General features: G+C 37.4%; 1 protein-coding gene across 1 annotated transcript in view; it reads left to right on the top strand.

Annotated features, from left to right (window-relative positions):
• ESF1 (ESF1 nucleolar pre-rRNA processing protein homolog) overlaps positions 1 to 26,706 on the top strand; it is a 30,530-nt gene extending 3,824 nt beyond the window's left edge. The window contains exons 4-14 of the mRNA XM_064647565.1: positions 312 to 425; positions 1,230 to 1,330; positions 2,184 to 2,336; positions 3,700 to 3,814; positions 4,756 to 4,894; positions 11,451 to 11,612; positions 18,426 to 18,547; positions 19,803 to 19,893; positions 24,603 to 24,670; positions 25,458 to 25,604; positions 25,765 to 26,706. Coding sequence (XP_064503635.1) covers positions 312 to 425; positions 1,230 to 1,330; positions 2,184 to 2,336; positions 3,700 to 3,814; positions 4,756 to 4,894; positions 11,451 to 11,612; positions 18,426 to 18,547; positions 19,803 to 19,893; positions 24,603 to 24,670; positions 25,458 to 25,604; positions 25,765 to 26,064 — 1,512 coding nt within the window. The 3' untranslated portion in view covers positions 26,065 to 26,706. The remainder of the gene's footprint in view (positions 1 to 311; positions 426 to 1,229; positions 1,331 to 2,183; positions 2,337 to 3,699; positions 3,815 to 4,755; positions 4,895 to 11,450; positions 11,613 to 18,425; positions 18,548 to 19,802; positions 19,894 to 24,602; positions 24,671 to 25,457; positions 25,605 to 25,764) is intronic.
• Positions 26,707 to 27,084: the final 378 nt, after the last annotated feature.

Raw genomic sequence — 27,084 nt, 5'->3', positions numbered from 1 at the left:
ACATCATTAGATAGTGAAGAAGGACTTTACAATTAGCACAATTAGTGTCTAAGAAATGACAGTACTCTTGTGCTGTCACAATACCTTGATATTAGTTGCTATTGTGACTAACAATGTAACATGACAACAAAATCCTAATTGTTGATGTTGCCACTGCAACATCTGAGGAAAATGCTTATTTTATTTTTTTTCAGCAAAGTTTATTGCTGACTTTGATTTTTGCCACGGAGCTCTGCTAGAGAATTGTGTATTCCCCATAAAAGTCAGAAATTGAACCTATGAACTTTATGTCCTTTTTTTTTTTTTTCCAGATTACCAGTAGATTGGCAGTTTGTAATATGGATTGGGATAGGCTGAAGGCTAAGGATTTGCTGGCTCTATTTACTTCTTTCACTCCCAAAGGAGGAGCAGTGTTTTCTGTTAAGGTAAGATCTGATTTCTAAAAGGAGTACTGCCTATTACTGTAAAAAAAAATAAGAAAAATACAAAATAAGACAGTTCTGTGGAGAACCTAAAGAGAGATTAACATGTTAAATGAGAAACTGTGTTGCAATTTCAAGTTGTTGGGTTAGAAATAAATGTGCTGCTTTTCAGTAATGGGCATGTATTTGGTAGAGTTAGAGGCCAAAGCTGTTGATTTCTCCTGTTTATGAGCTTGGCTCTAAGTGCTGTTTTTCTGAGACTAATAGTGAAGTTCTCAAAGATTAGGAGGAGGAGACTACATTTCCTTGGTTTAAGTTTAATTTTCGGTGTTTTTATGATAAATAACCCAACCTTAAACCTGGCTATTTCTAAATGCCTTCCAACCCTCTTACCATTGCACAAAACTTATTTTTTTTTCACCACTTCTAAGTTATTAATAAATTGGTGGGTTTCTGGTCAATTAAGTTATATTTTTCCATTGTTAGTGTCTGCCTCCGTCTTTCTGAGAAATGTTAGTCAAGGTACCCCTTTCTGAAAAGGGTCACAGTGAAATGAACAAAGTCAGGGTTCCTGTTGTTCTTCATCTGTCTCAAAATATACTCATTCCTAGCAGGCAGTTTGGTTATTCTGCTGTCTTTTCCATACATTAAAATTAGGAGGGTATTAAAGGTTATGGAATTGATCCTTTTACTGATTTTAAATAAAAAACCATAAAGTCTAAAAGCCTGGTGAGACATTTTTTCCTAGTTATTGCCCATTACATCACTACAGTTAAAAATATTGTTTTGTGTTTCTTGTATGTGTAGATTTATCCTTCAGAGTTTGGAAAAGAGAGATTGAAAGAGGAAGAACAAAAAGGACCTGTGGAACTGTTTGAGCTTCCAGAGAATACCACAGAGGAGGATGGGTATTTATATCTTCAAATGAGAGATACAACATGTTTAATTCTCAGTGAAAATCCCAATTAAGTTTCCAGAAGTTTGTATGTGGAAGTACCCTGTGGACACCTCAATTTTTTAGGTTTTTCAAGTGATGTTTTACAACTGGCCCTGGTTCTTTTCAGTGCATTTCATAAATGCATTATGATGAAACTTGAGAAGATTTGCCTGTTGATGAGTGAGTTCAACATTCATATAATGTAGCTCATTGGAGTAATCAATGAAATGAATGAGAGCTTAACACAGCATTTCTCCTCTACAAATTCATGCAGTAAACTCCCTTTGGTGCTCACTGTCAAAATTCTTATCTGTCCATCAACAGGGACCTAAACTTGGGCCAAGAATTCCCAGATGGAGATTTCTTGAGTGCTTTAAGCAGCAGTCCTGGCTTACTAGGGCTTAACTTAACCCACTGTCGAGGCATGTCTTTTTTTGCCTTTTTGGTGTTTTTTTTAGCTTTTGTTAAAGGTTTTGCTTTTATATTTTTCCAGAATTTCCAGATGTTTGGCAGCCTGGCTGGGACCATATTTATATAATACATCCTGCTGGACTGCCCTGCATTTAGAAAATCTGGATTCTCCTAAAATAAGGGAAGATCCCTTTGGAGAAAGTTCCTAGTGCATCAGAGGACACTTGATAAAACTGAATAGAAACTGGTGGAACCTCGTGCTGTTTAATATTTAATCTCATCACAAGATTGAGAGAGTGTTTGATTGGTGCATGTTTTTAATAAATGTTTTAATTTTTGAATTAAAATATTTTGCAGATGAGAAGTTGTTAAAGCCAGCTCACCTGACCGTGGTGTTTTCTCCACTTTCGCAGGATTTATAGGGAAAAACTGCGGGAATATCAGTTTAAACGACTGAAATACTTCTATGCAGTTGTAGAATGTGATTCTCCTGAAACAGCCAATAAAATTTATGAGGAATGTGATGGACTGGAATTTGAAAGTAGCTGTTCATTCATAGACCTGAGGTAACTCCACTGGGGACATTTTTACATGTTGGGCCAGGGAGGGAGAATTCAAGGCAGTTTAAAATAATTTGGAGTAAATTATATTGACTTTATTCTGTAACCAAAATGAGATATGAAGATAAATTGGGCATCCAGTGGGTTGCTGAGTTTCCCTTTGGTTGTTTTTAGTTCTTTTTGACCACTGGAATATGGGAAGTTTGAGAGCATCTCTGCACAGAGAGATTATTTTCAGAGAAGACAGATAAAATGTCCTGGTTGCATCTTCAAACTTTTGGTACAACTAAGTAAAGAAAAGAAAACAGCAACACAGTGTTGCTTTTTTCTTTTTCTCTTTTCTTTCCCCACGGGTCCAGAAGTGGCATTTTGTCAGGATTGCTTCCCACGGGGCAAGAATATTGCTGCTGTTGTCATGAAGCTGCAATAGATATGTTGGCCCCTGTGGATGAGCTGGAAGCTCTAATATTTCAAAAGTCACGTTTGGAGAAGAAAGGATTCTAAATTATTATTTGCTTCATTGTTAGTATTTCCTTTTGTTGCAAAAAAAGCTTTTCAGTCTGAGCAGAAAAGTTACTAAATCATAAAAGGTTGTGACAGAAGCCATTTGTCTTTTGGGACCCGTGTTGTGGGCACTCTTGGAAGTCAGTGGAAGTTAAATTTTTTGCTTTGAATCATTTTCTAGAGGAGCTTAATTCATTTGCTTTGAACCATTTTGGAGAAGATGATCTTTGCCAAGTGAACATGTAACTTTTCATCATTTTAAACATAGAAATGTAATGTTTTACAACAGACACAGCTGTTTGAAATTCTCCAGTGATTTTCTTATTCTTCTGCTTTGTTAAATTTTAATCTCACATAGTGTAGAAACGTTTTTGCTTTTTAAACCAAGTTCTTCAATTGTTACCCATGACTTTGGTCTTTTTAACATTTTTTTCCCCTACTAATTATAATTTTGAAGATGTACCAGGCTTTCCTAAAATGTTTTGAATTTTTTTATCTGTTTCCAAATTCCGTTTTACTAACTTTTTAACATTAAGCTTCCTGCAAAGATGACTCTTAAAACAAAGAAAACCACCCAAAAAAACCCTGCCTCTGGCCCTGTTTAGACCAGACTGAAAATTGATTTACTTCCCAAAAAGGGTGTTGTTACACACAGAAAATCTGTGGAATAGCTGTGCAGAAGACGGGCAGTTCATCTTACACCTCTGGAACATTCACCCATTTTGTTCCCATTTCAGGCTTACCTGCTTTTTATTTTAGCACATTCTTTCATGCTGATGTACCATACTCGTGAAAATCTTAGGCTGTTTATACTATGAAATTTCCCAATGTATTTGAGGAATAACATGTTCTATTTGCCCTTAAGATTTATTCCAGATAATGTTACATTTGATGATAAGCCGAAAGATGAAGCCTCAGAAGTGAATGTAGCTGCTTATAAACCAAAGTACTTCACATCTGCTGCTATGGGGACATCAAAGGTACCTTTACAGTGGTTTTGTAATGTTCTTCTAATGTGTTTAGTTTTGCTGTCAGCTTGGAAATTATGTTTGTAGTGGGGAAAAGATTACTGATTATCTCCACTGTTTCAAAATAAAGTCATCAAACGCATTAAAAGATCTGAACGTGTTACAGACCCGCAAGTTGCAGCCCTGTTTTGGATTAATTTAAAAGAGACTGGGATTCTCTGCTACAAATTAAATACCGTGTTTTAACCCAGTCAAAGTCGTACATGAAATGGCTTTGGTTTTTTTCACAGTTAAACCTTCTAATTTGCCTAAAGTGGGTGTTTGTGTGTAAGTCAGTAAGGGCCTTTCTGGTGGTGGTCCCAGGCCTCAGCAGTTGCTTCCCCTCCTTGCAGCGATTCACCCCTGCTCTGTCTCGCTGCCAGCCAACGCTTCCATCTGGCCGTGAAGGGAACCAGACTGGGGAAGTGATTAGTTGAGAAATAAGTGCTTTCTGCTGGGTCATTTTTCACTCTCATCTGTTCCATGCTCTGGCTGAGGGTGCAGTTTTACAAACGCTTTCATTGTCCCCACTGCGATCCCTACGTGATTCCAGGAGTGAGTTGCTGCTGGAAGAGGAAAAGAGAGGAGTTGGTGGCTGCTTCAACACCAGTATCTGCTGCCACAAAGGAAATGTGGCTTGCAGAGGTTTTGTGTTGTGTGACCTGCTGTTACAGAACTCTTCAGTGCATGAGGAGATTTTTTATGTAGCTCAAACTCCTTGAAACTCACTGTAAAATAAATTCCAAAAAGTTATAAATAAATTTATTTTAGCAAATGGTTATTATAGCTAATTATTGTAGAGAGCTTACTAACAGGGTTATATTGCTGGTATCAAATTATTTTCCCTAAAATCCAGTGTTACAATGTTTAGCTTTAGTGTTCCAGCTTCCACAACTGGCATTCTTGTTTTTAAGGTAGATATCACATGGGACGAGACAGATCATGAACGAGTCACATCACTCAGCAGAACTTTTAACAAAGAGGAGCTTCTTGACATGGATTTTCAAGCCTATTTGGCTTCATCAAGTGAAGAAGAGGAAGAAGAGCAGCAAGGTACTTTGGTAATAGATGTTGTCTGCAGAGTCATTATCTCCAGTGTTTTGAACAGGAGTTATTTAAATATTTCAATTCTGTATCTGCAGAAAATGCTTTGAATGTCATCTTTTACAAGGATGATGTTTTGTAAAAGCTGTGGTCAGGTTCTGCTATGAGAATAACCTGCCTTTCCTCTAGAGCTAAACAGCTCTGAGACTGGTGTGTGCTTATGTTTTGTGTGTGTGACCTAAAGGTGGAGGGAAACGAGGGGGAGCATGTTGACATTTTTTCTTCTCTCTTTTCAATTAGTAAATAATTAGCTTGATGACAGAACATTGACAAATGCTAAACTTTTTTTGGAAGATTCTTATGTTAGGCCCCTTACCATGGAAGCTGTAGAGTTTTTTAAATTTCCTGGACCTTGGCATTCTTTTTTTCTCATATATGTGAGTTTTTAAAATGGTATCTCTAAAGCCACCATTGATACTCATTATGCAAACCCAATTCTGATTCTCCAAGTAAACAATATCACTGGTGTGACCCCAAAATTGTGTCATTATTTTTGGAGACAAAGTATGTTAGCTGAATTTGGACTTTCAGCTTACTTAGAAGATTGTTAATAAGAGTTTGACTTAAGTGTTGTCACCCTGGCTTTGAAACAGCTCTCTGGTTTTCATTTGTCTACTGCAGCATCTCTTTATCTGGTGTATTAATGTTTGATTAAGCCCAGTATAACAATTATAGTTTGAGGGATTTCAAGTAGCAAGATCACATGATCTAAATCATGGCCTGTTTTCTTTATTGTTGATATGGTAAATCTGTTAGAGTTGTTTTTCATCATACATTTGAATTATTTATGTAGAGAATGTGGTAGCCATTCTGTTCATTTGGTGCTGAATGAATGAAGATCTGTTGCCTTTCTGTGAAGTCTGAGTAACACTGATCAAAAATGACCAAATAGTAGGTGATTTGGAGTGATCCTAATGACTGAGCCCCTGAGTAGCTCCTTTCTGAATAGGAGCTTGAAACTCTAAGCATAAAAGAATTTTCTTGCTTTTTTTATTTCTCCTCCTACCCCCCTTTTTTTTTTTTCAGGGTACCTTGACATCTCTTTGTCAAGTTTGGCAATAACTACTTTAATCTCTTCATTTCTGAGATAAAATTATAGAACCATAGAATTTGTGAGTGTGTCCTTTTCAGAGGAAGAGTTCTGGTTTGAAATGTCAAGTGGTTAATGACTAAATGAATCTTTCAAATGCTTTTTGATTCACTTCTTAAGAAAACAAAGAGTATTTCATCCAACTTTGTAAGGTACATAAATCTTCTGTGTTTGGTGCACCAATGTGTAAAATCCCTGATTTAACTTGCTTGTTTTCATTCTAAAATTCATCATGCTTTTATTAATATATATAGCCTAAATTACAAGGCAAATAAAACTTCATTAAGCCTTAATCAGGTCTTTCAAGCAGAGTTAAAATTGATTTATGCTGCATTAAAGCAGGTTGTTGCAATCAGAGATGAGCTTGGAGCATGGAAAAGAACATTACAGATTTTTCTGGTTATGGAGTTGGGAAATCTTCTGGCAGCAAACTCAGCTTGGCAATATCTTGGCAGGGTTAATGTCCATTTGTTTCTCATCTTCTCATGCATAAAAATTCATTTACAAACTGTACCTTTGTGAACTTTGGGGATCATACAAGATGATCATGATGTTAAAGAATAGCATCTGTGATAGGACAGTGATGAAAGCAAATATCCATGTAAGCAATACTTCAGAACCTTTAAAGAGTAAAATTCCACTACTGGGAAGGAAAAAAAAAATTGACCTTAGAGTAATCTTATCACACTAATAAATTCTAAACCTGGAAATATCTGGATTCTAATGAGGTTTTGAAAAGTAAGTTATTAATAGAGGAATTATGTTGTCATGTCTTTAATGTGTTCCTGAGGTTTTATCCATGCAGTTATGTGATACAAAACAGGATCCCATCTGTCAGGATTCCATCCAGCAGAATTCTGTGGCACTATGCACAAATGGGAAAAATCAATGTCAGCTGCGTGAATGGACATGTAGGAGTGTGATAAGGAAGGAAAAAATGTCCTGGACTTTTATTCATACTCTTTAAACTTATCAAAATGCTTTATTTATAAACGGGATTTTGTTGGCCTGTTCTAATCTGGCGGGTTTTTCATGGAATTTTTCAGCTTTTAAAATGTGCATCATGACTGTTAGTGTTACTGTTATACAACAGTTTTGTAATGTCAAGTATTTCAGTGACCTGGAATGTTGTGGTTCATAGCACAAATTGTCTCCTTTACGTTGCTCCTGAATTTTCTATCACTCGGGTGCCGTTGTTCCAGTCAGGAATCGTTTGTGGCATTCACCAAATCCAGCCCATAATTGCTATTTTGACCACGAGCACCAGTGCCTTAGTGTATGGCATTTAAAATATGCTTCAAATTAAGCATTATGGGGTTCATGTCTCAGCTTTTTATCTGTTCTTTTTTGTTTAAATCTTGGCAAGAGCAACATCTTTTCTGCTGTTATGCTTTGCACAGCACACAGATACTGGAACAGACTATATGACAAAATACCTTTATAGGTGTATTTTTAATTAGCTGATCTTGATAGTATGATCATCCAATCACAGAATATCCTGAGTTGGAAAGGACATAACATTAGTGCTTAATGTTAAATAAAATCAGACCATTGATTAAATCTTGTTACAATTCTGAAATCTATTTGGTCCAATAACTCTGACAACATAGAGAAATTTAAATGCATATACAGCATTTTATCAGATGACAGAACAGCCTTCCTTTCTCTCTTAATAATGAGCACTCTTCACATGTGTTTATATTTGCTAGAACTATTACAGAAGGCTAAGACATGGAAGGTGACAGAAGTAGAACATGCAATTATTTAATATTGTCTCTGGAAAGAAGAAGCCAGAGGATCCAGCAGTTTATGAGCTGGAATTCCATGGGAATTTCAGAATAGAAATACCACAACATGATTATTTTCTTTCTATGAATTACCAGACACTTGATAGAACTGATGCAGGTATTGAATACTTTTCCAAAACATATTTGCAGGAGCTGTTGTGTTGGGTTTGTTTTTTAATTAAAGGTGCGACAACAGTCACCTGGTTTGCAGAGGGAGTTTGAAGAACTGCATCCAGTGCACACCACTCAAGTGGTTACACTGCAAACCTGAAGGAAAATGCAAAAAAACCTAAAAAAAGCCATAATTTTACGCTTGCCATTCATTTACTGTTACCTGTCTGTTTGCATTCTCTTCTTCCAGTATCTTTTCTCCCTGAAAAATATCTTAGGAAAAGACATTGACTCTGATGTGCTTTAAATAAGCTTCTTTTGATTACCTTGAATTGTAAATTTTTCTTTTTCTTATTACCATTGGGATGAACTACTGGGATTTGCACAACTTCTTGTTGAGGGAGTGCTGAGAATGTGGGAAAGTGGGGTTAAATCCCAGGTTTTTTGTCACTATTTTCTGGTGTAAGACTAAGGTCAGCACATTTAATTTTTTGTATCATGCTGTAATACAGTGCAGTAACCTCTACCTTGGGTTTGCTTCTTGACTGCTGGAGTAGAGAGCTTTATATTTGTAATTCTGTGGGTCTACATGCATTGTAGGAGAGTTGTGTTGTTTTTTTTTTTTTCTTTCTATCTGTCTGAATTTGAGTAACTACCCTGGATAGGATTGAGCCATTTAGTGCATTTTTATGGTGTGGCCCATCAGAATCCAAATCAGTAGCTGAATTTTCTGCTGTGCCATGAGGTCATGAGGGGGAGTTTTATCTTTCCATCTTTAAAAGAAACTCAGCTTTGCAGGAGACCTCTTGTCAAATGTTGTATTTGCCATAAATTTTCTAATCTTCTGTTTTTCTAAGGCTGAGTTTAAAAAATAAAAGGAATCAATCTACTCAACTATTGTAAGATAATCTTCTTAAACTTAGAATACAATCTTTTCACAATCCTGTGATTACAAGAATGTGCTCTCAGCTGCCAATCACCAATTTAATATGTTGAACCTCTGCATTTGGTTATAGTTTTTATTAATTTCAACTCTTAAGAACAAACATGCCCCCACACATTGTTGTATTGGAGTGTTTCTGACCAGCCTCACGATTTTAACTTTGTCCTTCTTAAATCTTTTAGCACTTCTGTTAGTACTTTCCTTTGAAAACAATAAGAATATACTTGCATTTTATACTCTTAAATTTCATCAGCTTTTGCTTTTTTTCTCCTTCCCAGTTTGATTGTGTTTCTCTTGCAGTGCAGCTGTTAATGCACCAGAACTTTTTGTTTTGTTGGTGTGTTTTGTTCAAAAAGCCTTTGAACAAGCTGTTGGCAGAAAGCATCGCTGCCTCAATATCCAGCAGAAAGTGGTTCCTGATGTTGTGCAACACAGTGTGATGCTTGAAAGCTACTGACAAGGTTATTTGAACTCTGAACAAACTTTGAGGACATACTCAGCTCACTTTCCTTTCCTGCAGCTGTTGTCAAATGTGCTTTGTTTGCCTACAGAATGAAAAGCTCTTACGGTTCCTTTGAAGGCCGTGTTGAGGATTTGTTTTAAAAGTTAGTTTTGACAAAAGAACTGCAAGTTTTATCTAAATGAGAAAGAATGACAATGTGCATTGCCATTTAAATATCTCCTGGCAAAACCAGTGGTAAATAGGAAGCCGGGTTCTAGGGAGCCTTTCTTAGCTTAAGGATTTCTTCAGTGCCCATCCAGCTTCTCGCTTCACAGGACACCAGGAGGAAGAAACAACAAAATGGCTTATTTTTCTTCTCATCTTCAAAACAGAGTTGGCTTTTGCTTTCCGTGTGAGCAGATGCTTCCCTCTTAGATCTCAGCTTCTGATGAGGACAGTGCAGCTGAGTGTCCCCATGTGCCGTGCGGGAGATGAGCCAGCGGGGACGGAGCCTGGCCTGGCTGGACAGAGAGCTTTGGCTGCAACTTGGGAAAGAAAGGGGGGTTTATGAACTTTGGAAGGCAGCTCAGGGGAGATTACACAAGGTTGTGTGAGGTTATTCAGGGAGAAAATTAGAAGGGCAAAGCCCAGCTAGAACTTAACCTGTGAAAGACAAAAAAAATTGTTTCTATAAATACATTAGCAGCAAGAGGAGAGCTGAGGAGAAACTCCATCCTTTGTTGGATGCAGGGGGAAGCATAGTGACAGGCTATGGAAAAGGCTTAATTAAATACATAAATGCCTTCTTTGCCTCAGTAAGACTAGTTGTTCTCTGGGAGCTGGAAGACAGGGAGCAGAATGAATCCCAAGGGGAAATGGTCAGTGATCTGCTACACCACTTAGACACACGCAAGTCTATGGGGCCAGGTGGGATCCACTCACCTGAGGGTGCTGAGGGACCTGGCAGATGTGCTTGCTTAGCCACTTCCCGTTGTTTTTCAGCAATCCTGGATAACTAGGGAGTTGATTTGAAGTTAGCAAGTGTAATTCCCATCTATGGTAATGGCTGGAAGGAAGATCCAGGGAACTATAGGCCTGTCATCCTGACCTTGCTGCTGGGGAAGGTCATGGAGCAGATCAGCTTGAGTGCCATCACATGGCTTGTACAGGACAACCAGAGGATCAGGCCCAGTCAGCATAGGCTTGGGAAAGGAAGGTCCTGCTTGACTAATCTTTTATGACATGGTGGATGAGGGAAAGGTGGTGGATATTGGAACAAGGTGCCCAGGGAAGTCACTGAGTCCCCATCCCTGGAGGTATTTAAAATCCATGTAGGTGTGGCACCTGGGGACAAGGTTTAGTGGTGGGCAGTGCTGGGTTAATGGTTGGACTCGATGATCTTAAAGGTCTTTTCCAACCTAAATGATTCTGTGATTCTATGAACAGTAAATATTTCTGCTTCCGGCCCACAACCAGCTTTGTGCAGTGATGGGATGTGGAAAAGAACAGTGTCACACATCACTTTTAGCCAAAAACCAGACTTGCAACTCTGATATGTCTTTCTAGACACCATTTGTGCTGTCCCTGCAGTTCAGTACTGTAGGAAGCACAGCTTAATGCTGAACCAGAAGAAAAGCAGCCTATCCCAAACCTAGTTTTCTACAGTTCAAGGATCTGCAGCATCTTTAAAGCCTATTCTCTCTCAAATATTTGTTAAAAGCTTATTGGAAGTCACATTTTCTTTGCGTTTAACTTGGAAAAAAAAAAGGAAGAAAAAGCCTTCTTTCCATCTTGTGTCATTTGTTAATTCAGCAAGTCACTGAAGGTGAAGGCATTGAATAATTATCTCTGTTACAGAATCTTTCAAAGTTTGCTTTTTAAAACGTAGGATTCTGTTTTCAAAATGCTTTACAGCATTGTTTTTTGAAATTTAGGTACTGCCCTGCTGTAAGGGAGTCTGAAACTAATAATTTTAAAATACAGTAAAGGATGCTGTGTCCAATCAGGGATTTGCTGCACGAATTTTCTTTTGTCTTTTCAGATACTATTTTTATTTCATTTAAGAAGGTGTTTCTAAATGTGAACTTCAGTTGCTCACTTTTTTGAGTGATAGTTTTTCTCTCTCTTTCTAGATGGTGATGTAGTTAATGAAATGGAAGACGACAAACCGAGGAAAAGCCAAAAAGATGATGAAGAGCAAATTGCCAAGTACAGAGAACTTTTGCAAAGTATCCAAGAAAAAGAGAAAAAACAGGAAGAGAAGGATATAGGAATGGAGATTAAATGGGTTCCAGGTAAGCTTTATTTTTTTTTCCTGCCTTGGAGGATATGCACTATTGGCCTGCTAACAGGGATATAGTGTAAGGTGCTGAATTTATAGTAGGAGAAACAAACCTTTTTTTTTTCCATAAATTGAAATCCAGATTGTTTAGAAAGAGGCAAATAAAAGAAATAATATGACTGAACTCAGTTCCTCAGCTCTAAGTTTCTTTTTGTAGCTTTCTTTTAATCCAGGTTTTTTTCTTTTGTATTTGCTTTTTCATTCATCCCTTTATAGACTTTTTAAAATAGAATTCACATGTTTGCCATGGAGTCATGAAACGTACCTATGCTTTTAAAAAGGAAAACCAGTATGATTTGTTAACATGCCATAAAATTAGAGGAGAATGGTTTGAAAGTCTTGCTTGCATTATGATAAAGATTTGGGGGAATGTAGAAGGGAGAAGTCTGGCCTTCCAGTGAGACTGCTCTGGGAGAAGGAAGGTTACCAGGAAGAGAAGTTGAGGGATAGTGACATACAGATTGTCATCTGGAAACTAAAAAAAAGGTAACTTCACCATGTGGCATCCCAGCAGAACTCACTCTGAGATCCAGAAGTCAGTTCTTTTTTCCTTTATGTTGATAAAACATTCAAATTGATTCTCCTGTGTTTTTTATGGGTGGGTGCTTTCCATGAGGTGTATGAGCCAGGGTAACAGTTCCCTACATCCACAAAGGGATCTCTGGGGCATTTCCTCCTTGATGCTGGCTCAGAACTCATTCTGAATGCCTGAACCAGCCCTGGCACTGGGTATGTCTCTTTGCAAACTTAATTTTGTTTGCTAAAAAGGCAGAACTACTCTGGAAAAGGAGAAAAAAATCTGGATCTTTTCCGCTGAGTCAGATGTGCAAATGGAAGCATTTGGTGAATGTTCAGAGGGTTAAACAATGCAGCCCAAAGACTAGGGAAGTCTGACATTCCCTTTTTGGGAGCAGCAAGGTGCTGCATCGGCTCAGCAGGTGCAGGCTATGGCAGGACACAGCCTCATCTGTTACTATAAATACAGAGACCAGAGATGGATCAGAATCCAGGCCCTTCACCACTGTGGGTTAATTCCAGATAGGAATGCATATCTAATTATGTCACTCACCCTAATATTATCCTGAGTTCACTTAGGTAACTTCTGTTGAATATAAATGCTCACTTCTTAAATATTCTGGTCTGTAGTGGTTCACTGAGATGGATTGAACTGAACAGAACAGTTTTATTCCTATTTCTTTATAAGAAGGTCTGTATCTGAAAGGATACAGTGGCATTAAAAATAATTGTATGCTTTCAATTAATCTAATTGAAATATATGATTCCAGTAATTTCTGGCATGAATTATTCCAAAAGCTTTTAGAAGAAGCTGTATCATGGACGACAGGACAAGTGTTTGCTGACACAGAGCTGTACTCCATCTGTCCACAGCGTGTCAGTACTTGCATTTGTGGTGTTGTTTGCTCAGTAGTTAATTCATCCTGTCACTGGACATTCAAGACCAAAGAGTTCCCATACATAGAATCTGTTATAGGATTTTTACAAGTATTTGTTACTTGGTGGAAACTACAGTCAAACTAATTACTGCTAGGAATGTGTTCTGTAATTATATATATTTTTATTTATACATAGTTTAAAGCTACCATCTTTTGTGTTGGTTTGGAAAGGACATTTGGGGTTGTTTTTTGTTTGTTTTACTTGCTGTCTTCTGAAGAATCTTGCAAATTGTATGAAAGAGGTTCTGTAAATTAAAAAAAGTCTAAGCAACTTAATGTGGTGACGTAGTCAGGAATCTGGAGCAAACCATTCATTTTAGAAGAACAAAAATTGGTCTAGTCTTTAGTCTCTCTTTAGTGTCTCCTGCCCAGTGAAAGCAAGAAGTTTTGTTAGAGGCTTTCCCTCTTAACTCTGTGCCTTGCATGTTACAATTAAATTAATTCACATTCAGTAGAAATGGGGTGTTGACTGTAGCGGAGATGGAATCCAGTTCTCTAATCCATGGGCTCCTTGTTTCTTTGCAATGGAACTTGACTTCAGAAAATTGGATTTGTCCCAAACTACATCTAGTCCAACTCCTTCCTTACTGCACCTTCTTGGGGGGCTCCTGGGACTTTTGCTATGTCATCTCTTTTGAGAGAGAGATGGTAAAAAAACCCCAAACAAGCCAAACCACCCCCTATCCTAATAAATTTGACTGACTTTGTCCAAATTCAGCTGGATGTCCATGTCCTGGGTCAGGTTTGTTCATATGATGCTGGGTTTAATGTGCATGGGTGCACAATGAAGTTTACATTGCTGGTTTGTAGTATTTCACATTAATTTAGCAACTCTGATTTTGCAGTATGTCAATGTTTCCTCATTTCTTGCCCTGAAAAAAGTTAGCTGATGATCCAAGAGCAGAGCTTCTGGAAGTCATAGAAGAACTCACTTGCCTTTGCTAGAGACTGTTCACCTCCTCGAGGTCAGCAATGCCCCTTCTGGGTATTAGCCCCTGCAATGTGGTCTTGTCCAAAACACAAGTCCTGAAAGTGAAGACCAGTGTTTTAACTTGGCTTTTGAGTCAAAAGTTCAGCTGTTACTGACTTCAGGCAGCATTTGGAGAGCAGGTCCTGCACACCTCAAAGGGATACTTTTTTATATATATATATATATATATTTATGGTGGAGCACAGTCAGCACACACTGAACAGTAGTTTATAGCTCTGGCAATATCTACATAGTCAGAGCTGTGTTTCCTTATGGGAGGTACATTACTTACTATGTTATTTTTTTCTTGAACAAATGTGCTTCTTTAAATTCCAAAACAATTTAATTATGTTCAATTGGAGCATCCTGAGCATTCAAAAATAGCTTTTGTTGTAATCTCTTAAGGCTCCTTAATTTTTTTCAGAACTAGTTTACGTCTGTTGAAATATTTTTATTATCAAGCTCTGCTTTAATGTGCTTGACTTACTGCAAAATCTTTTTCCTGCCCAAATGTTTAATACACAGAAGAATTACAACAGTTAAATCTAGGAAGTTTTTCAATTGAAAGGCAGAGATTTGACTTAATTTAAAAAATTGAGTTTTGGCACAGATATTTACACATGGTTATAGAAGGCATACTTCGTGAATGATTCAGTTATTCTTGAATCATAATAGTTTTAAATAAACCACAGTGCCAGCAAAAATAAATTAGATGTAGTTCCAACTCTCTTTGGTCTGTTTCTTCTAGGCACAAAATCAGTGTTATATTTAAGCATCCATCTGTTTTCTTAATCATATCTGATTTAAGCAACAATTACTATGAATCCTTATCCAGCTCCCAAAGCTCCCTTTAGAAAGTGAAGAGGGAGAAGACCACAACTGCATTTCTTGATGATGTTCAGCCAAGTTTTGTTTTGTTTTGTTTTGTTTTTTTATTTGACTTAAAAATTCTTCCTTTGGGAAGAAGGAGATGTAAATATTTAGATGGGCTTAAAGGAAAATTTCAGATTTGTTTTTGTCACAAACAGAATAGAAAGCATTCATGTCTCTGTAAAGTGCACAGTAAAGCCCAACTGTGTGTTGTTAGAGATTATGTAGAGCACAGAAAAGCTCCTATGGAATGTATATCTCCACCTGGATCACTGTTTGGACTTAACATTTTGTCTTTGGGGGTGACAAATTCTAACGTTAACAGAGCATTTACCTGCCATTCCTTTTACCCACCAGCAACAAGATGGTTCTTTATTCTGGTGAGACATTACATGCAAGATGAACTCGCTCATTTAGAATTTCCTGAGAACAGAGATTTATCTTTTTAGCCTCTAATAAGTGTGACACATGCAGGCTGTTAAACTTGCACAAGTTTTCCAAACTAAGTGTTTAGAGAAGTAAAAGTTCTGGCTTGCCCACCCTCCTTCACTTTCCCATCAGGGTGACAACAGTGTACTTAGTTTTTTTAAGTATTTGTTACACTTCTAATCCTTTAGCTCAAGAGTGATTTAGTTGCATGCTAATAAAGATGACCTTTTCCTCTCTTTCCTTTCTTTGTGAAGATTAAATGAAACCAGTGTGATTCATTTATTCTAAAAAAAAAATAAAATAAAATATATTGATAAGGGTATAAATTAGCCCTTTCTATGGCCAGCTAATAACTCTACCTAAAGTAGACAATTCCTTTCCCCTTCTGCAATCAAAATCCTTTTGACCACTTAAATACACTCTTATTCCCGGGAAGTGGTCTGGACAGTAGTTTCTAAGCCACTCTAATCTGTGGAGAAACTCGAATGCCTTTCATGAGACTGCCAAATACCACAAGAAAGGGCTGGATTTTCCTCCAAGTCCTTCAGTGCCAGATGGATCAAATGATTCCATTTTCCAGGCAAATAAATCAGAAATATTGTAACCTCCTTTGAGATCTCTCTCAGGGGTCTCTCTTTCTCTGGAGATGTGACTTATACTTTTTAATTCTGCATTTACTACCTTCAGAGAGAATCTGCAAGGTTGGTACCTGACCAGTAATTTTTTCCGTAAATGTACTCCAAAGTAGTATCCAAAGTCATAGTAGTTCAATTTCTGGGAAGCTGATGACTCTGCTTTCATTGACTTTGGAGATAACTGAATGTTTGTTCTTGTTGTATGAGAGGTTTTCTTAATGGCACGTTTTTAGTGAACCTATGCAATATCCTTCCTTTATTGTGGCTCTGATTCGTTTGCTGGTTTAGCACCAGATTTTTGTGGCTGTAACAGTTTTCCACTTACTGTTAATTCTGTCATCTCTCCAGGATAATAGAAGGATCCTTTATCTTGTTTTTGCTCCACTCTTTCCTTCCTATGATTCTGTGGTTTAATATGATTTTAGATCTTGTCCACACTTCGTATTTCAGATGCGTTGTAACAGCTCTCCAGCCTTGGAATTGTTTTTGGAGTGGGGACAAGCACCGGGACAGGGATTGGTGTTTGCAGTTTTCCAGAAAAACGTTCTGCCTGCCCTTCTGTGGAAGGGCAGGACTGTCCATGAAAGTGCCCATTTTTTCCATTATGATCTCTGTTTTCAGCTCTTCCATATGGAGGAGAGCTGGAAGGAATGAGGAGGAGCAGTGACTGGCAAATTGAGAAACCTGAGAAAGCATGGGATCTAGTCTAGGACATCTGGAGAGGTCCCAGTATGATTCCTGAGCAGTAAAACTGGAATGAGGGGCGGGAGAGTAGGATGTGGTCAGGTGAGGGCTGGACTGGGGTGGCAAGAAGGGGTTGCTGAAGGGAGAAAATCAGAACAAGTAGAACTGGGGAAGAGATGGCAAATAGCAGACTTGGAGGACAAAGCAGAAACATGATTCCTCCAAACTCCCAAGATATTTCAGTCATTTCACAGGAGAGGATGTTACCTGTGGGATATCTGACTGCTTTGTTACAGAAGCTGAAAAAAAAAGAAGTATGTAGTGAAGGAAGCAAGGAATTGCAGGTAGGAGAAAAATCCTTCATTGCTCAGGTATTACCTCCTGCCAGGGAAGTGGATTCTGTTCCTACCACTGAATTCTGCTCCAGTGCAGAATTCATTTCTTTCCATCAAGGAATTTTGCTCTTGCAAGTGCCCATCCTGTGAGGAAGGGGCTGAAAGTGCATAAGCTGCATCTGAAATCAGTGTTTGTCCTCATAACATCCAAGTGCTGTGTGATGTAATGACTTTTGAAAAAGCATTCCTGAAGTGTATCGAATTTTTCAGAAATCTGTCTGGTGATAGAATGGTACTTTTCTCCTTCTGTCTTTCAGTTCACACAGCTGCTAAATACACAAACTACTTTTACTCACTTGGTGTGCTAATCAAGTAAGAGGATGGTTTATTTCTCTTGCTGCTTTTTCCTTTTCTTTTTGTTTTATAAATTTGGGGTTTTTTTGATCTTGAGTTATTACAGTTTGAACTGGCAACTAGTGATAACAGAAAACACTCTTTCAACTATTTATTTTTTTGGTTTTTTGAGAGGCTGATGTGTTTCAAGTGATCTGTGCCCTTAATCTCATCTTCTTGTTAATAAATACTTTAAAAAACAAAAGCAAGCTATTTAACTGAAGCATTGAATCTAAATCTAGATTTGCTGTCATACCAGGAACCTACTGTTTTTTTTATTTTAGATAATTTTCTGTTGTTAAAGCAGACTAGTACTAAGTAGCCTTAAATGACTAGATAACTTTAAAATACTTTGTCTAGTTTAACTTAAAAAATGTAATGTCATGACATTAGTACACAATGCAAGAAATTTGGGGGATTCACAGTTTTTCTGAGCCTTCTAGCTGTGCATTTATTTTTATTTTAAATTTATTCAAATAATATCTTACTGTTCTCATTTATAATGATGAACAGAAAATACACTGGATAGCAGAGATCCTGCAGCATTATCACAATATTGTCACAGAGGCAAAGTTTCAGAAACTAATTCAGCATCTTAACTAATTAGAGTGTGGTACATTAAACATAATGGCTCTGTGTATGCCTGTTGTTATTTTTATTGTGTTACTCAAAAAGTGGACTGCACAGTCTAATGTGGGGAGAGGAGACCTTTCCTGGGAACAGCAAGAATGTTGGGAATCAGGTATCACATAAGGAAGCTCTTCTTCTGACTCTTGTACAGTTTTTACTGAAGGAATGTTTTATTTGGAAAAACACATCCTGTAAAGTGATCTTCTTTATAAAGATGTTGTTTTAAGCAATATTTACGTTGTTTTTATGGACTTTTTAAAGAAAAACTAGATTATTCTTTTACAAAGGAGAAAACGGTTGATTAAAAAAAATTCAGATTCATCTCATTTCTGTAATTTACTATGGAGTGGGTTTTTTTTTTTCTAGGCCTCAAAGAAACTGCTGAAGAAATGGTCAAAAACAGGTTGGAAGGAAAGGATAACCTGACTCCATGGCAAAAATATCTAGAGAAGAAGAAAGAAAAAAGAATGCTTAAAAAAAAGAGAAAGGTAATGTTTACATTGACCACTTTTTGTTTGTTTTCTTAAATTGCTGATATTGTTTGTTTTGGATAAACTAAATAGAAGATTGTATAGCTGCTATTTTAAGGTTAAAATACGCGGTAGTTACTCGTGTGGAAAGACTGGGATACCTCATCAAACTTAGAAAGCAAGTGATATTCAGGATACTACTGACCATACATATGTTACACAAAACTTCATTTATCTGCTTGTGCTGCTTTAAAGAGAAATTATTCATAATAACAGTTGGCTTTAATTTGCATTTGGAATGCATTAGGAGGGGTCTTTTTGCTACTGTGTGCAAAGCTGTGATGAGAATGATAATTGTAGTTTTGGAAATGTTGGGGCTAAAATAATACAGGATTGTTTGCCAAAGCTGGCAAAGAATTAATAGCCACAAAGAACTATTCCAATTTCAATTTGCAAGCGCAAATTTGGTAAACAGCTTTGTGTGTAAATAACAAAACAGTCCTATACTAATGTGAAAATTGCTGTTGCTTCATCTTCTCACATGTGGAAAGTAATGGTGAAGCAGCTGACTCCTGTGGCAGTGATGTGCAGGAACAGGCAGATAAATGAAATATTTGTGCCTGTGCTTGAAAAAAGGCATGTGACATACAGAATTTAGCTTCCCTAACTTCTTAAATTACTCTGAATATAACTCATATTGCAGAATAATGTTACTGAGAGTAATCTCTACACCTTGACTTCCAATTATTTTTCACTGGCATTTGATGAGTAACTTCTTCAACCTCATGGGTGTTCTGAATAAAGTAGCACTGTTAGGTAGCAGAACAACTTTTTCTGGCGTAATACTCTCGTTCAGTCAGATAAATTAAGTCAAGGGGCACATAAAATATGATCTTTTAAATCCAAGCTCAGTCTTTTTGAAATTCGGACCACAAAATGAAGCTCCTTGTTCAAGTATTTGCCCAGGCAGAAAATCTGTGGAACACAAAGGGAGGATATAACAGTGCTGTGATCCTGTAATTTGTTGGAGTGGTTAGCTGGTACATCACAGTTTGGGGGTACACTTAATAAAAAGCTTTAAACGTGTGAAACAGGTTTTAAATTGTTGATCTGTCTTTGTAGCAGTTTTTAGTGTATTCCAGTTTTATGATGTTCCATGTACAGTATTTCAGTTTTCATCTTCACAGTTAGTAACAGAGGGAACATCTAATTCCAGTGAAACTTAAGTGGTTGTTCATATGTTGATTGAAATAATATTTGTGCTTTGTTACAGGCCACTGCTGAGAGAGAAGAGAGTGAAGATGAACTTCCACCTGATGTTGATCTCAACGACCCGTATTTTGCTGAAGAATTAGAGAAAACAGGTGGGTCAAGACAGGTGACTTGGGGATAAATCTGCCCTTTCTTTAAATGCTGAGCTTTCAGAACAAAGCCAGCCTGGAGTAAATGCACAGACAGAATATTCAGAATTAAATGAAGTAGGTGTCATTTGCCTGAAATTGCTGTTCTTGTAAAATGATGCCTGTTTTGATATGTGGAATGGTAGGGAATGTCCTGTCAGCTTTCAGCAGATACCATTAGTTAGCCAGTTTCTGGGGCTGGATGTTAAAAACAAGCTGCTCCCCTAAATATTCCAGAGAAGAGAACTCCATTGCTTTTAAAGCCTGTATCCTTTTACAGAGGAAGAGCCAGATATATATGAGTCCCTTCGAAATGTGGGTCAGTTACAAAAACATCAAACTTTTTTGCATTATAAACAAAGTTGTCTTTCAGAAGAAATCATTTTTCTTCCAGGCTGATACACATTTTCTCTTGTGTACTCTTGGCTGCATAGAAACACAAACAGTGAAATGCAGTATTTTAGGAAATAACTTGCTCACTTTAGATTTCGAGGACACCTTTTTTACAGGCTCTTCAGTCAGATGTCTAAATTAACTTTTGCTGTGATAACAGCAAATTTATTTCATGTGATTTTACTGGTTAAAATCAGTATTGGTGAGTTCCTGGCATTCTGTGGTTTTGGGAACCAAAACCTAAGGGTGGTTCATACTAAAGTCCATTAAAAGAAGAAAAAAAACAGAAGAAAACAAACAAAAAGAAGATAGCAATAGATTTACAAATATTACCAGTGTATTGTTTTGATGGGTGGGGTTCAGCAGAGCAGTGCAAATCCAAATTCCATTTAAAAAGTTTAAATGACTTTTAACTTGATACCAGCCAGCACAGGCTTCTGACCTGATTGTTTGATATTTGTGTTAGGGGAAAGTAAATAATTAAAAAGCAAAACCTGAATGACTTTGTGCTCATGTGTAGGTTTTAATAGTCTGAAATACAGAACAGTAGGGCGAGTCCTGCCCATGTCTTAGAAAAAACAATCTATGGTGTCATGTAGTGCTGTTTTCTGCCATGGTGAGTTGGTTACAGGTTCTGAAATAACTCATTCTAAAGATACCATTCCTACCACCACATTTTTTAGTTTTTCTTCAGTAGCAAGGTTACCTAGGTACTCTCATGCTAATATTTGACATTTCAACATATTATACAAAATCTCTGATAAAATGTTTCCTTCTGTTTTATGTGAGAAGTTCTCTGTGCCCTGGAGGGGCTCAGTAGTGAATGGTTGTATCTGCACATCCTTAAACCTTCTTGTCCATAATCTGGGGAATAGACTTTAATGTTTGTGGAGTCTGTGAGGATAATAAAATAGACATAAAGGTTAAGAAAAGTGAAGCTTTTGTCTGCAAGGTTACTGATAATCTGCTGAGATACAGGAGAAAACCAGAACATGGTTAGCCCTGGAGAGGTTTTAAAGGGAGGGGACAGTGGTTGGCTGCAAGCCGGGAGATGTTTTAATGGTAATTACACTGTACAACTTTGGCTTTCACCAAGTTTACCCAGAACAACCTCTGTCTCACTGCTGGGGTTGCTTTTAAGCACAGCTAACTTATGCAGTGGGGGAAAATGGGTTACAATCATCTGTGAACTTCAGTGGAACTCCACCAACTTTGTATGTAGGGTACAGGCAGCAATAACTCGAATGGTCATCATTTTTCAGAAGCCATACACAATTCCCTTCAACTGACTGTCAGATTATCTTGGATTATGCTGAAAAAGCGTGTGACAGGGGATGTTTGCAGACTCCTGTGGAGCAGTGCAGGAGCTAAGGATCCAGCAGTGCTGTTAGGGTTTTGCTCCCGTGCTGGATTCACTAATTGGCTGTAGCATGCAAAGGGCACAACACCTTTGAGTGCTACGAAAGGAGAACTGGAAATTATGGGAAGTCTACTCAAGCATAAATTCCTCAGGTATGTCTTTGTTCCTGATAACTGTTTGTAATGCAGGCAGTGATTGTTACACTGGGGGGGTGCTTCATCTTGGGAGAGGCCAGGTAGAGTGAATTCTTCATTCCTGCTGTGCCCAAAGGATGGCTGTGCAGGGTGCAGGTGTGTGCACATCAGCCCTCCTGAAATTCATGATTCTGCTTGCTTTGCACAGTTTTTTCATGTGTTTTTTTAATAGCACCATGGGCTAAAATGTCAGATGCTGCATATATATGAGCCTTGATGTTGCATTCCAGAAGCTTGATTCTAGTTTTATGTTGTCAAGAAAAAAAAAATCATTTGTCACTTCCATTTTACATTGATGCCCATAGTGTTTCAAAAAGCTTTGGAAAACTTGGATTTGGCTTGGCCGGTTTCAGTCTCGCTGCATCGGTTTCTGTGGGGTCTCATAAAAGGTTCATGGGAGACAGAATGACTCTTGTAGCTTAAACTGTTGGAAAATTAATAGCTGAATAGTGCAATTGCTTATTAACACGAGAGCAGTGTCCTGATTTTGGAGATCACTGAACAGTTTCAGAACACTTCAGACTATTAAATGTAATTTCTGTTGATCCTTCTTTGAGGAAAAGGTCTTTAAACATTATTGTAACTCCTCTAGGTTCCAAACCATTTGATGCCTTCTCATGATCTCATTTATGATATATGTAGGAACTGATGGCTTTTTAAAGCTGGAAGGGAGCTGTAGGACTGCAGGGACATTAGAGGTTAACAGCAAAATCTCAGTATAGCTGTAGAACCTGTACTTGGAAGATAAAGTAGATGAAAAGACTCATTTACTGTGTGTCTTTGTGAGGCTTTTGAGACTGACTCTCAAGCTTCTGAGTAAGGCAGATAAGAGGTCTTGTGAGAGGGGTTTTAGATTTGGGGTCAGCCTCTGTACTGAAGTCTCAGAACTATGATTAGCTTTTGCTGTCAGCACTGGAAAGTTGTTGATGTGCAAAGTGAACGTTGCAAATGAAATCCTTGAGCTGAGAAACAGCCAAGTGGCAGATTGAGGGGGGGGATTCCAGCAAGGACTGGAAGCTTTTCCTACTGGCTGGTAGCAGCTCCCAGCTGGTTCTGCATAACACTGGGGTGTCTGCTGCTGTAGGGGGAACAAACCTGATGAAAAGATGGCAGTGGGAATGAGGTGCTAGGAAAAATCTGAGGGTTTGCAATCAGTTTGCCATAAGTGGGCAAAAAGTGTGTGTGGGGGGGTGTCTTCCAGAATGCATGTGGGAAGAGGGACTGCTGAAGGAGTGTATTGAAAAGTTTGGGAATTCTGAAACCAAACTTTTCAATATGGTGCAAATTTTTGAGTGCTAAGAGTGATTTTTAGGTTCAAAGATGGTTTTATTGGCTGCATAGTGTCATAATAAGAAATAAAGGTTCTATTAATTTACTTATTTTCATGGAGGAGAGCTCAGTTTGATACCAGCTCCTGGTTCAGCCCCACCTGCAGCCACAGAAAACATTGAAGGCATAAAGATAACCTGTGTTCACTTCTGTGATTCCACATGTAGTGAAAGATGAGGGAAGGTGACTTGAGGGGCCTTTCCTTGAGGGATGTGTGGAAAGACAGAGGTTTACTGATTTAACTTCTCATATAATTGTCTCTGATTTGTATTTCTGTGCCCTGTTTCCCTAGTTTAGCCACATCTGGGAAGATAAAAAAGATTCCACAGTTGTTGAAGTCTTACAGAAGACATTTATTTCTCCCTTCTACACATTAACTTAAATTGTGTAGTTAAATTGTGTAGTTTAGGTAACAATATTATTTCTAAATCTGATTTTCCTGCATGTTTTTTGGAACTACTAAATCAAGAACAGTTTTTAAGCTGATGACATTGCACATCAGGTGGTGGCAGTTTGCTTCTTCTGGAGATCCACTTCCAGCTTGGAATCCACGTAGAAATAGTCAAGAGAATAGTCAAGGCAGAAAAAAATCTTCCTCAAAAAATGTGTTCTGTTCCAGAGTATCCTCAGTGATATAACTTGACGTGTTTCTGGCATGTCTGTATTTCTAGTCTGAGTACAAACCTGGCTTAGCAAAATGAAGCCAAGTATCTTCCTTAAGAGTACCCCCAGTGGGCTGCAGTGAATTGCCTGGGAATGTAATTCCAAGCTCAGAGGTCAGAGTATGTGGTTCAGGTCAGGAAACCAAACCTTCTGCTTCTCCTGCTCCTTCTTGATCAAGATCTCCAGGCATTCCAAAGAGAATAATTTGATTCTGTAGGATTTATAAATGGGTCTGTTTTCATTAGTTTATGTTTGACTCATGTCTTATGCTGTTGCTGTTCATTATGTCTGTCTAATCACGGTGTATCTAAATGCTGAGAGAGTAGGAGAGCTTCATCAGAACAATATTCAGGCTGAACAGAGTCAATTATATCTTAATTCCCATGATAAAACACCCTGGGAGTGGTGTGATGTCATGTTTGCCTGCACTGTTGTGATACCTCTCTCTACTGCTCTATGAAAAATACAGTAAATCCATTTTTCATAACTGTTCTTTTTTTTTGTTGACTTGTTTATGCCATTTGAATATTGCTGCTCCTTCCATTGAACAAATATTCAGTGTATTTTTATTGCTTTAACTCTGCTTCTTTTTTATTAACTTTTCAGCATTTTTCCACACCTTGCAGTGTTGACTGCAAGAAAATGGGATGTACTTAGGGGTTCTGATCATAGGTAAATTATACCCTCATTCAAAAGCTTATATAAATGTGAATATGTCCTCTATTTGCACTTAGGTCTAAAGAAGAAGCCAGAATCAGTAGAAAGTACCTCAGAAGATGAAGATGAAGTTGAAAAACAGAAGGTAGAGTGGTTTAAAATGTTAAGAATGACAGATGTTGCATTGCCTGAATTCTGCAAATCTTTGGTGTGTGTTTGTGAGTGCACAGGATGGCAATGGCATAAAACTGTATAATTTTAATAAAACTGTATAATGCTTATAAAACTGTATAATTTTAATAGTGAGAGCTTTTAAAACAGAAACTACCCAAAAAAAAGTTTGTTGGGCAGTGCTGAACCATTACCTTTTAACATCAGCATTGTATGAAACATTTGTGTGTTCAAACCTGTAGAATTCTAACCTTGAAGACTGAGTTGTTTGCTGTTGCATGTTTGCTTTTCATTCTTTCTCAGAACAAGTTAACTAAATAAATGTATTAAATCCAGATATGTTAATTTTTATTTTGGTATAGAAATCTCAATATGAAATTGTATCCATTAGCAACTTATAAATTATGGTGTACAATTTTCAAATTAGAGTATTAGTTTTATTATATATTAATCACACTAATTATAATAATATAAATGTATAATAAAAGCATTGTGTTATTCATATTATATTATTATATATGAAATTATTTTTGCATCCAATAAAAAGGAAATATTTTAGGTTAATTTATATCTAATAAAAAGGAAATACACCTCAAAATGTTAAAAAAATGTTGTTATGGATGAAATAATATTGCCCTGACAACCCTATTTCAGCTCTTAGATATTAATGTACACTCATGCAGGCTTTATTAACAAGATGCTGTATTTTTCATAGAAAACTTAATTTCATTGTGTACATGGACCTTCTTGTTTTGTGACAGGCTGAAATGGCCCTGCTGATGATGGATGATGAGGATGACACCAGAAAACACTTTAATTATAAAAAGATTGTAGAACAACAGAATTTGAGCAAGAAGAAAAAGAAACTTCTTATGAAAAGGAAAGAATTACTAGAAGATGACTTCCAGGTAATGGACTACTCTTGATTTTGTGGCTGGAACAGTTCCAGGGATGACAAACAGTCTTGTGAGCTGTGACTTCTTAAGCAGCTCGTATTTCATTGGGTTTAAAAGCTTTGCTATCACGGGAAAAGGTTACCTAAAATAAATGCTCCCTTTCTGCCCTCAGGTAAATGTTGCTGACACAAGATTCCAAGCCATGTTTACTTCTCCCCTGTTTAATTTGGATCCTTCGGATCCAAACTTCAAGAAGACAAAGGCAGTAGAAAAGATCCTGGAAGAGAAAGCTCGCCGAAGAGAAGAGAAGGAGCAGGATCTTAAGGAGGCAAACAAGGGCCAGGAGAACAAGGTGGCAAAGAAAGGAGAAGTTGCTAAGAAAGCCATAGATCCTGCCTTGTCAATGCTCATAAAGTCTGTCAAAAATAAAACTGAAGAGTTTCAGGCAAGGAAAAAGCAGAAATTCAAATAACTGAACTTTGGTTTTACTTGGACTTTACTTTAGTCTCAGCTCTTCTAACTGGTGACACCCACTGAAGTTACTGCAGCCTGCTCTGATTCCTGTCTGCCTAAAATTTCCCCAACAGTCACTTAATTATGGTGGGGAGTTTTAAAGTAATTAGAGTAATAATCACTCTGTTCCTCTGCCACAGCAATTACTGTTTTGTACTACTGTTGGAAAACTACACCTTGAAAACACATAGGTTTGGGGGCAGTTAGTTTTGTATCATGTCATCTCTTAAAAATAATAGAAGTGCTGAAGATGGCTACAAAAAATAGCCCTAATTATGGGTGTATTTACAAATAATAAAAACACTTCTGCAGAGGCTTATTGCTGAGACTGAGTGATCTTAAAGTTTTTAATTCCACAGAGATCTGTAAAGAATACCTGTCTTGAGAAAGAAGGAAGTAATATGACTACAAATTGAAGAAATTTTGTATACAAGTTTTTTGTATATTTTTAAAAGATTATATATATGCTTTTTTAATTTCTCCCTTAAAGACTTCCTGGGTAATAGAACTAATTAATGGAAATACTGCCATTTAGAAGTGTTTCATTAACATACGTTGGAAATAAATGGTTTAAATTGGCCCAAAGTAATTTTGGGCATTAGCTGTGTTTTCTTCTTCTGCGCCTCCATCAAATTATGCCAAAATTAAACTTTTTGCTATTAATATTACATTCCCATGATTATGGTTACATATAGAGAAAGACTTTCAACATTGCACGTGTAAAAAAAATCCAAGGCAGATCTAGATGATACAATTTTTAGAAACCATATTGTTTGTTGGTGATGAAGGTGTCAATGGAGCAGGGAAAATACAATAGGTAGAAAATTATTGCTGTTCCCTGGAATGTGGCTGTTGATTTGTCTTAAGGTTTGGGTTGAGTTGGGATGTTGGGGTTTTTTTAAGGGCTTGCTGTATCAGCTCTAAGGGAAATACAACATTGCATCAAAAAATGACTGGAAACTTTAGAAAGGAGCTGAAA

Source organism: Pseudopipra pipra, chromosome 3 (genome assembly GCF_036250125.1).
Source record: "Pseudopipra pipra isolate bDixPip1 chromosome 3, bDixPip1.hap1, whole genome shotgun sequence".
Lineage (NCBI taxonomy): Eukaryota > Metazoa > Chordata > Aves > Passeriformes > Pipridae > Pseudopipra > Pseudopipra pipra.
The sequence above is the reverse complement of the archived record's forward strand: the minus strand, read 5'-3'. Positions and strand labels throughout refer to the sequence as shown.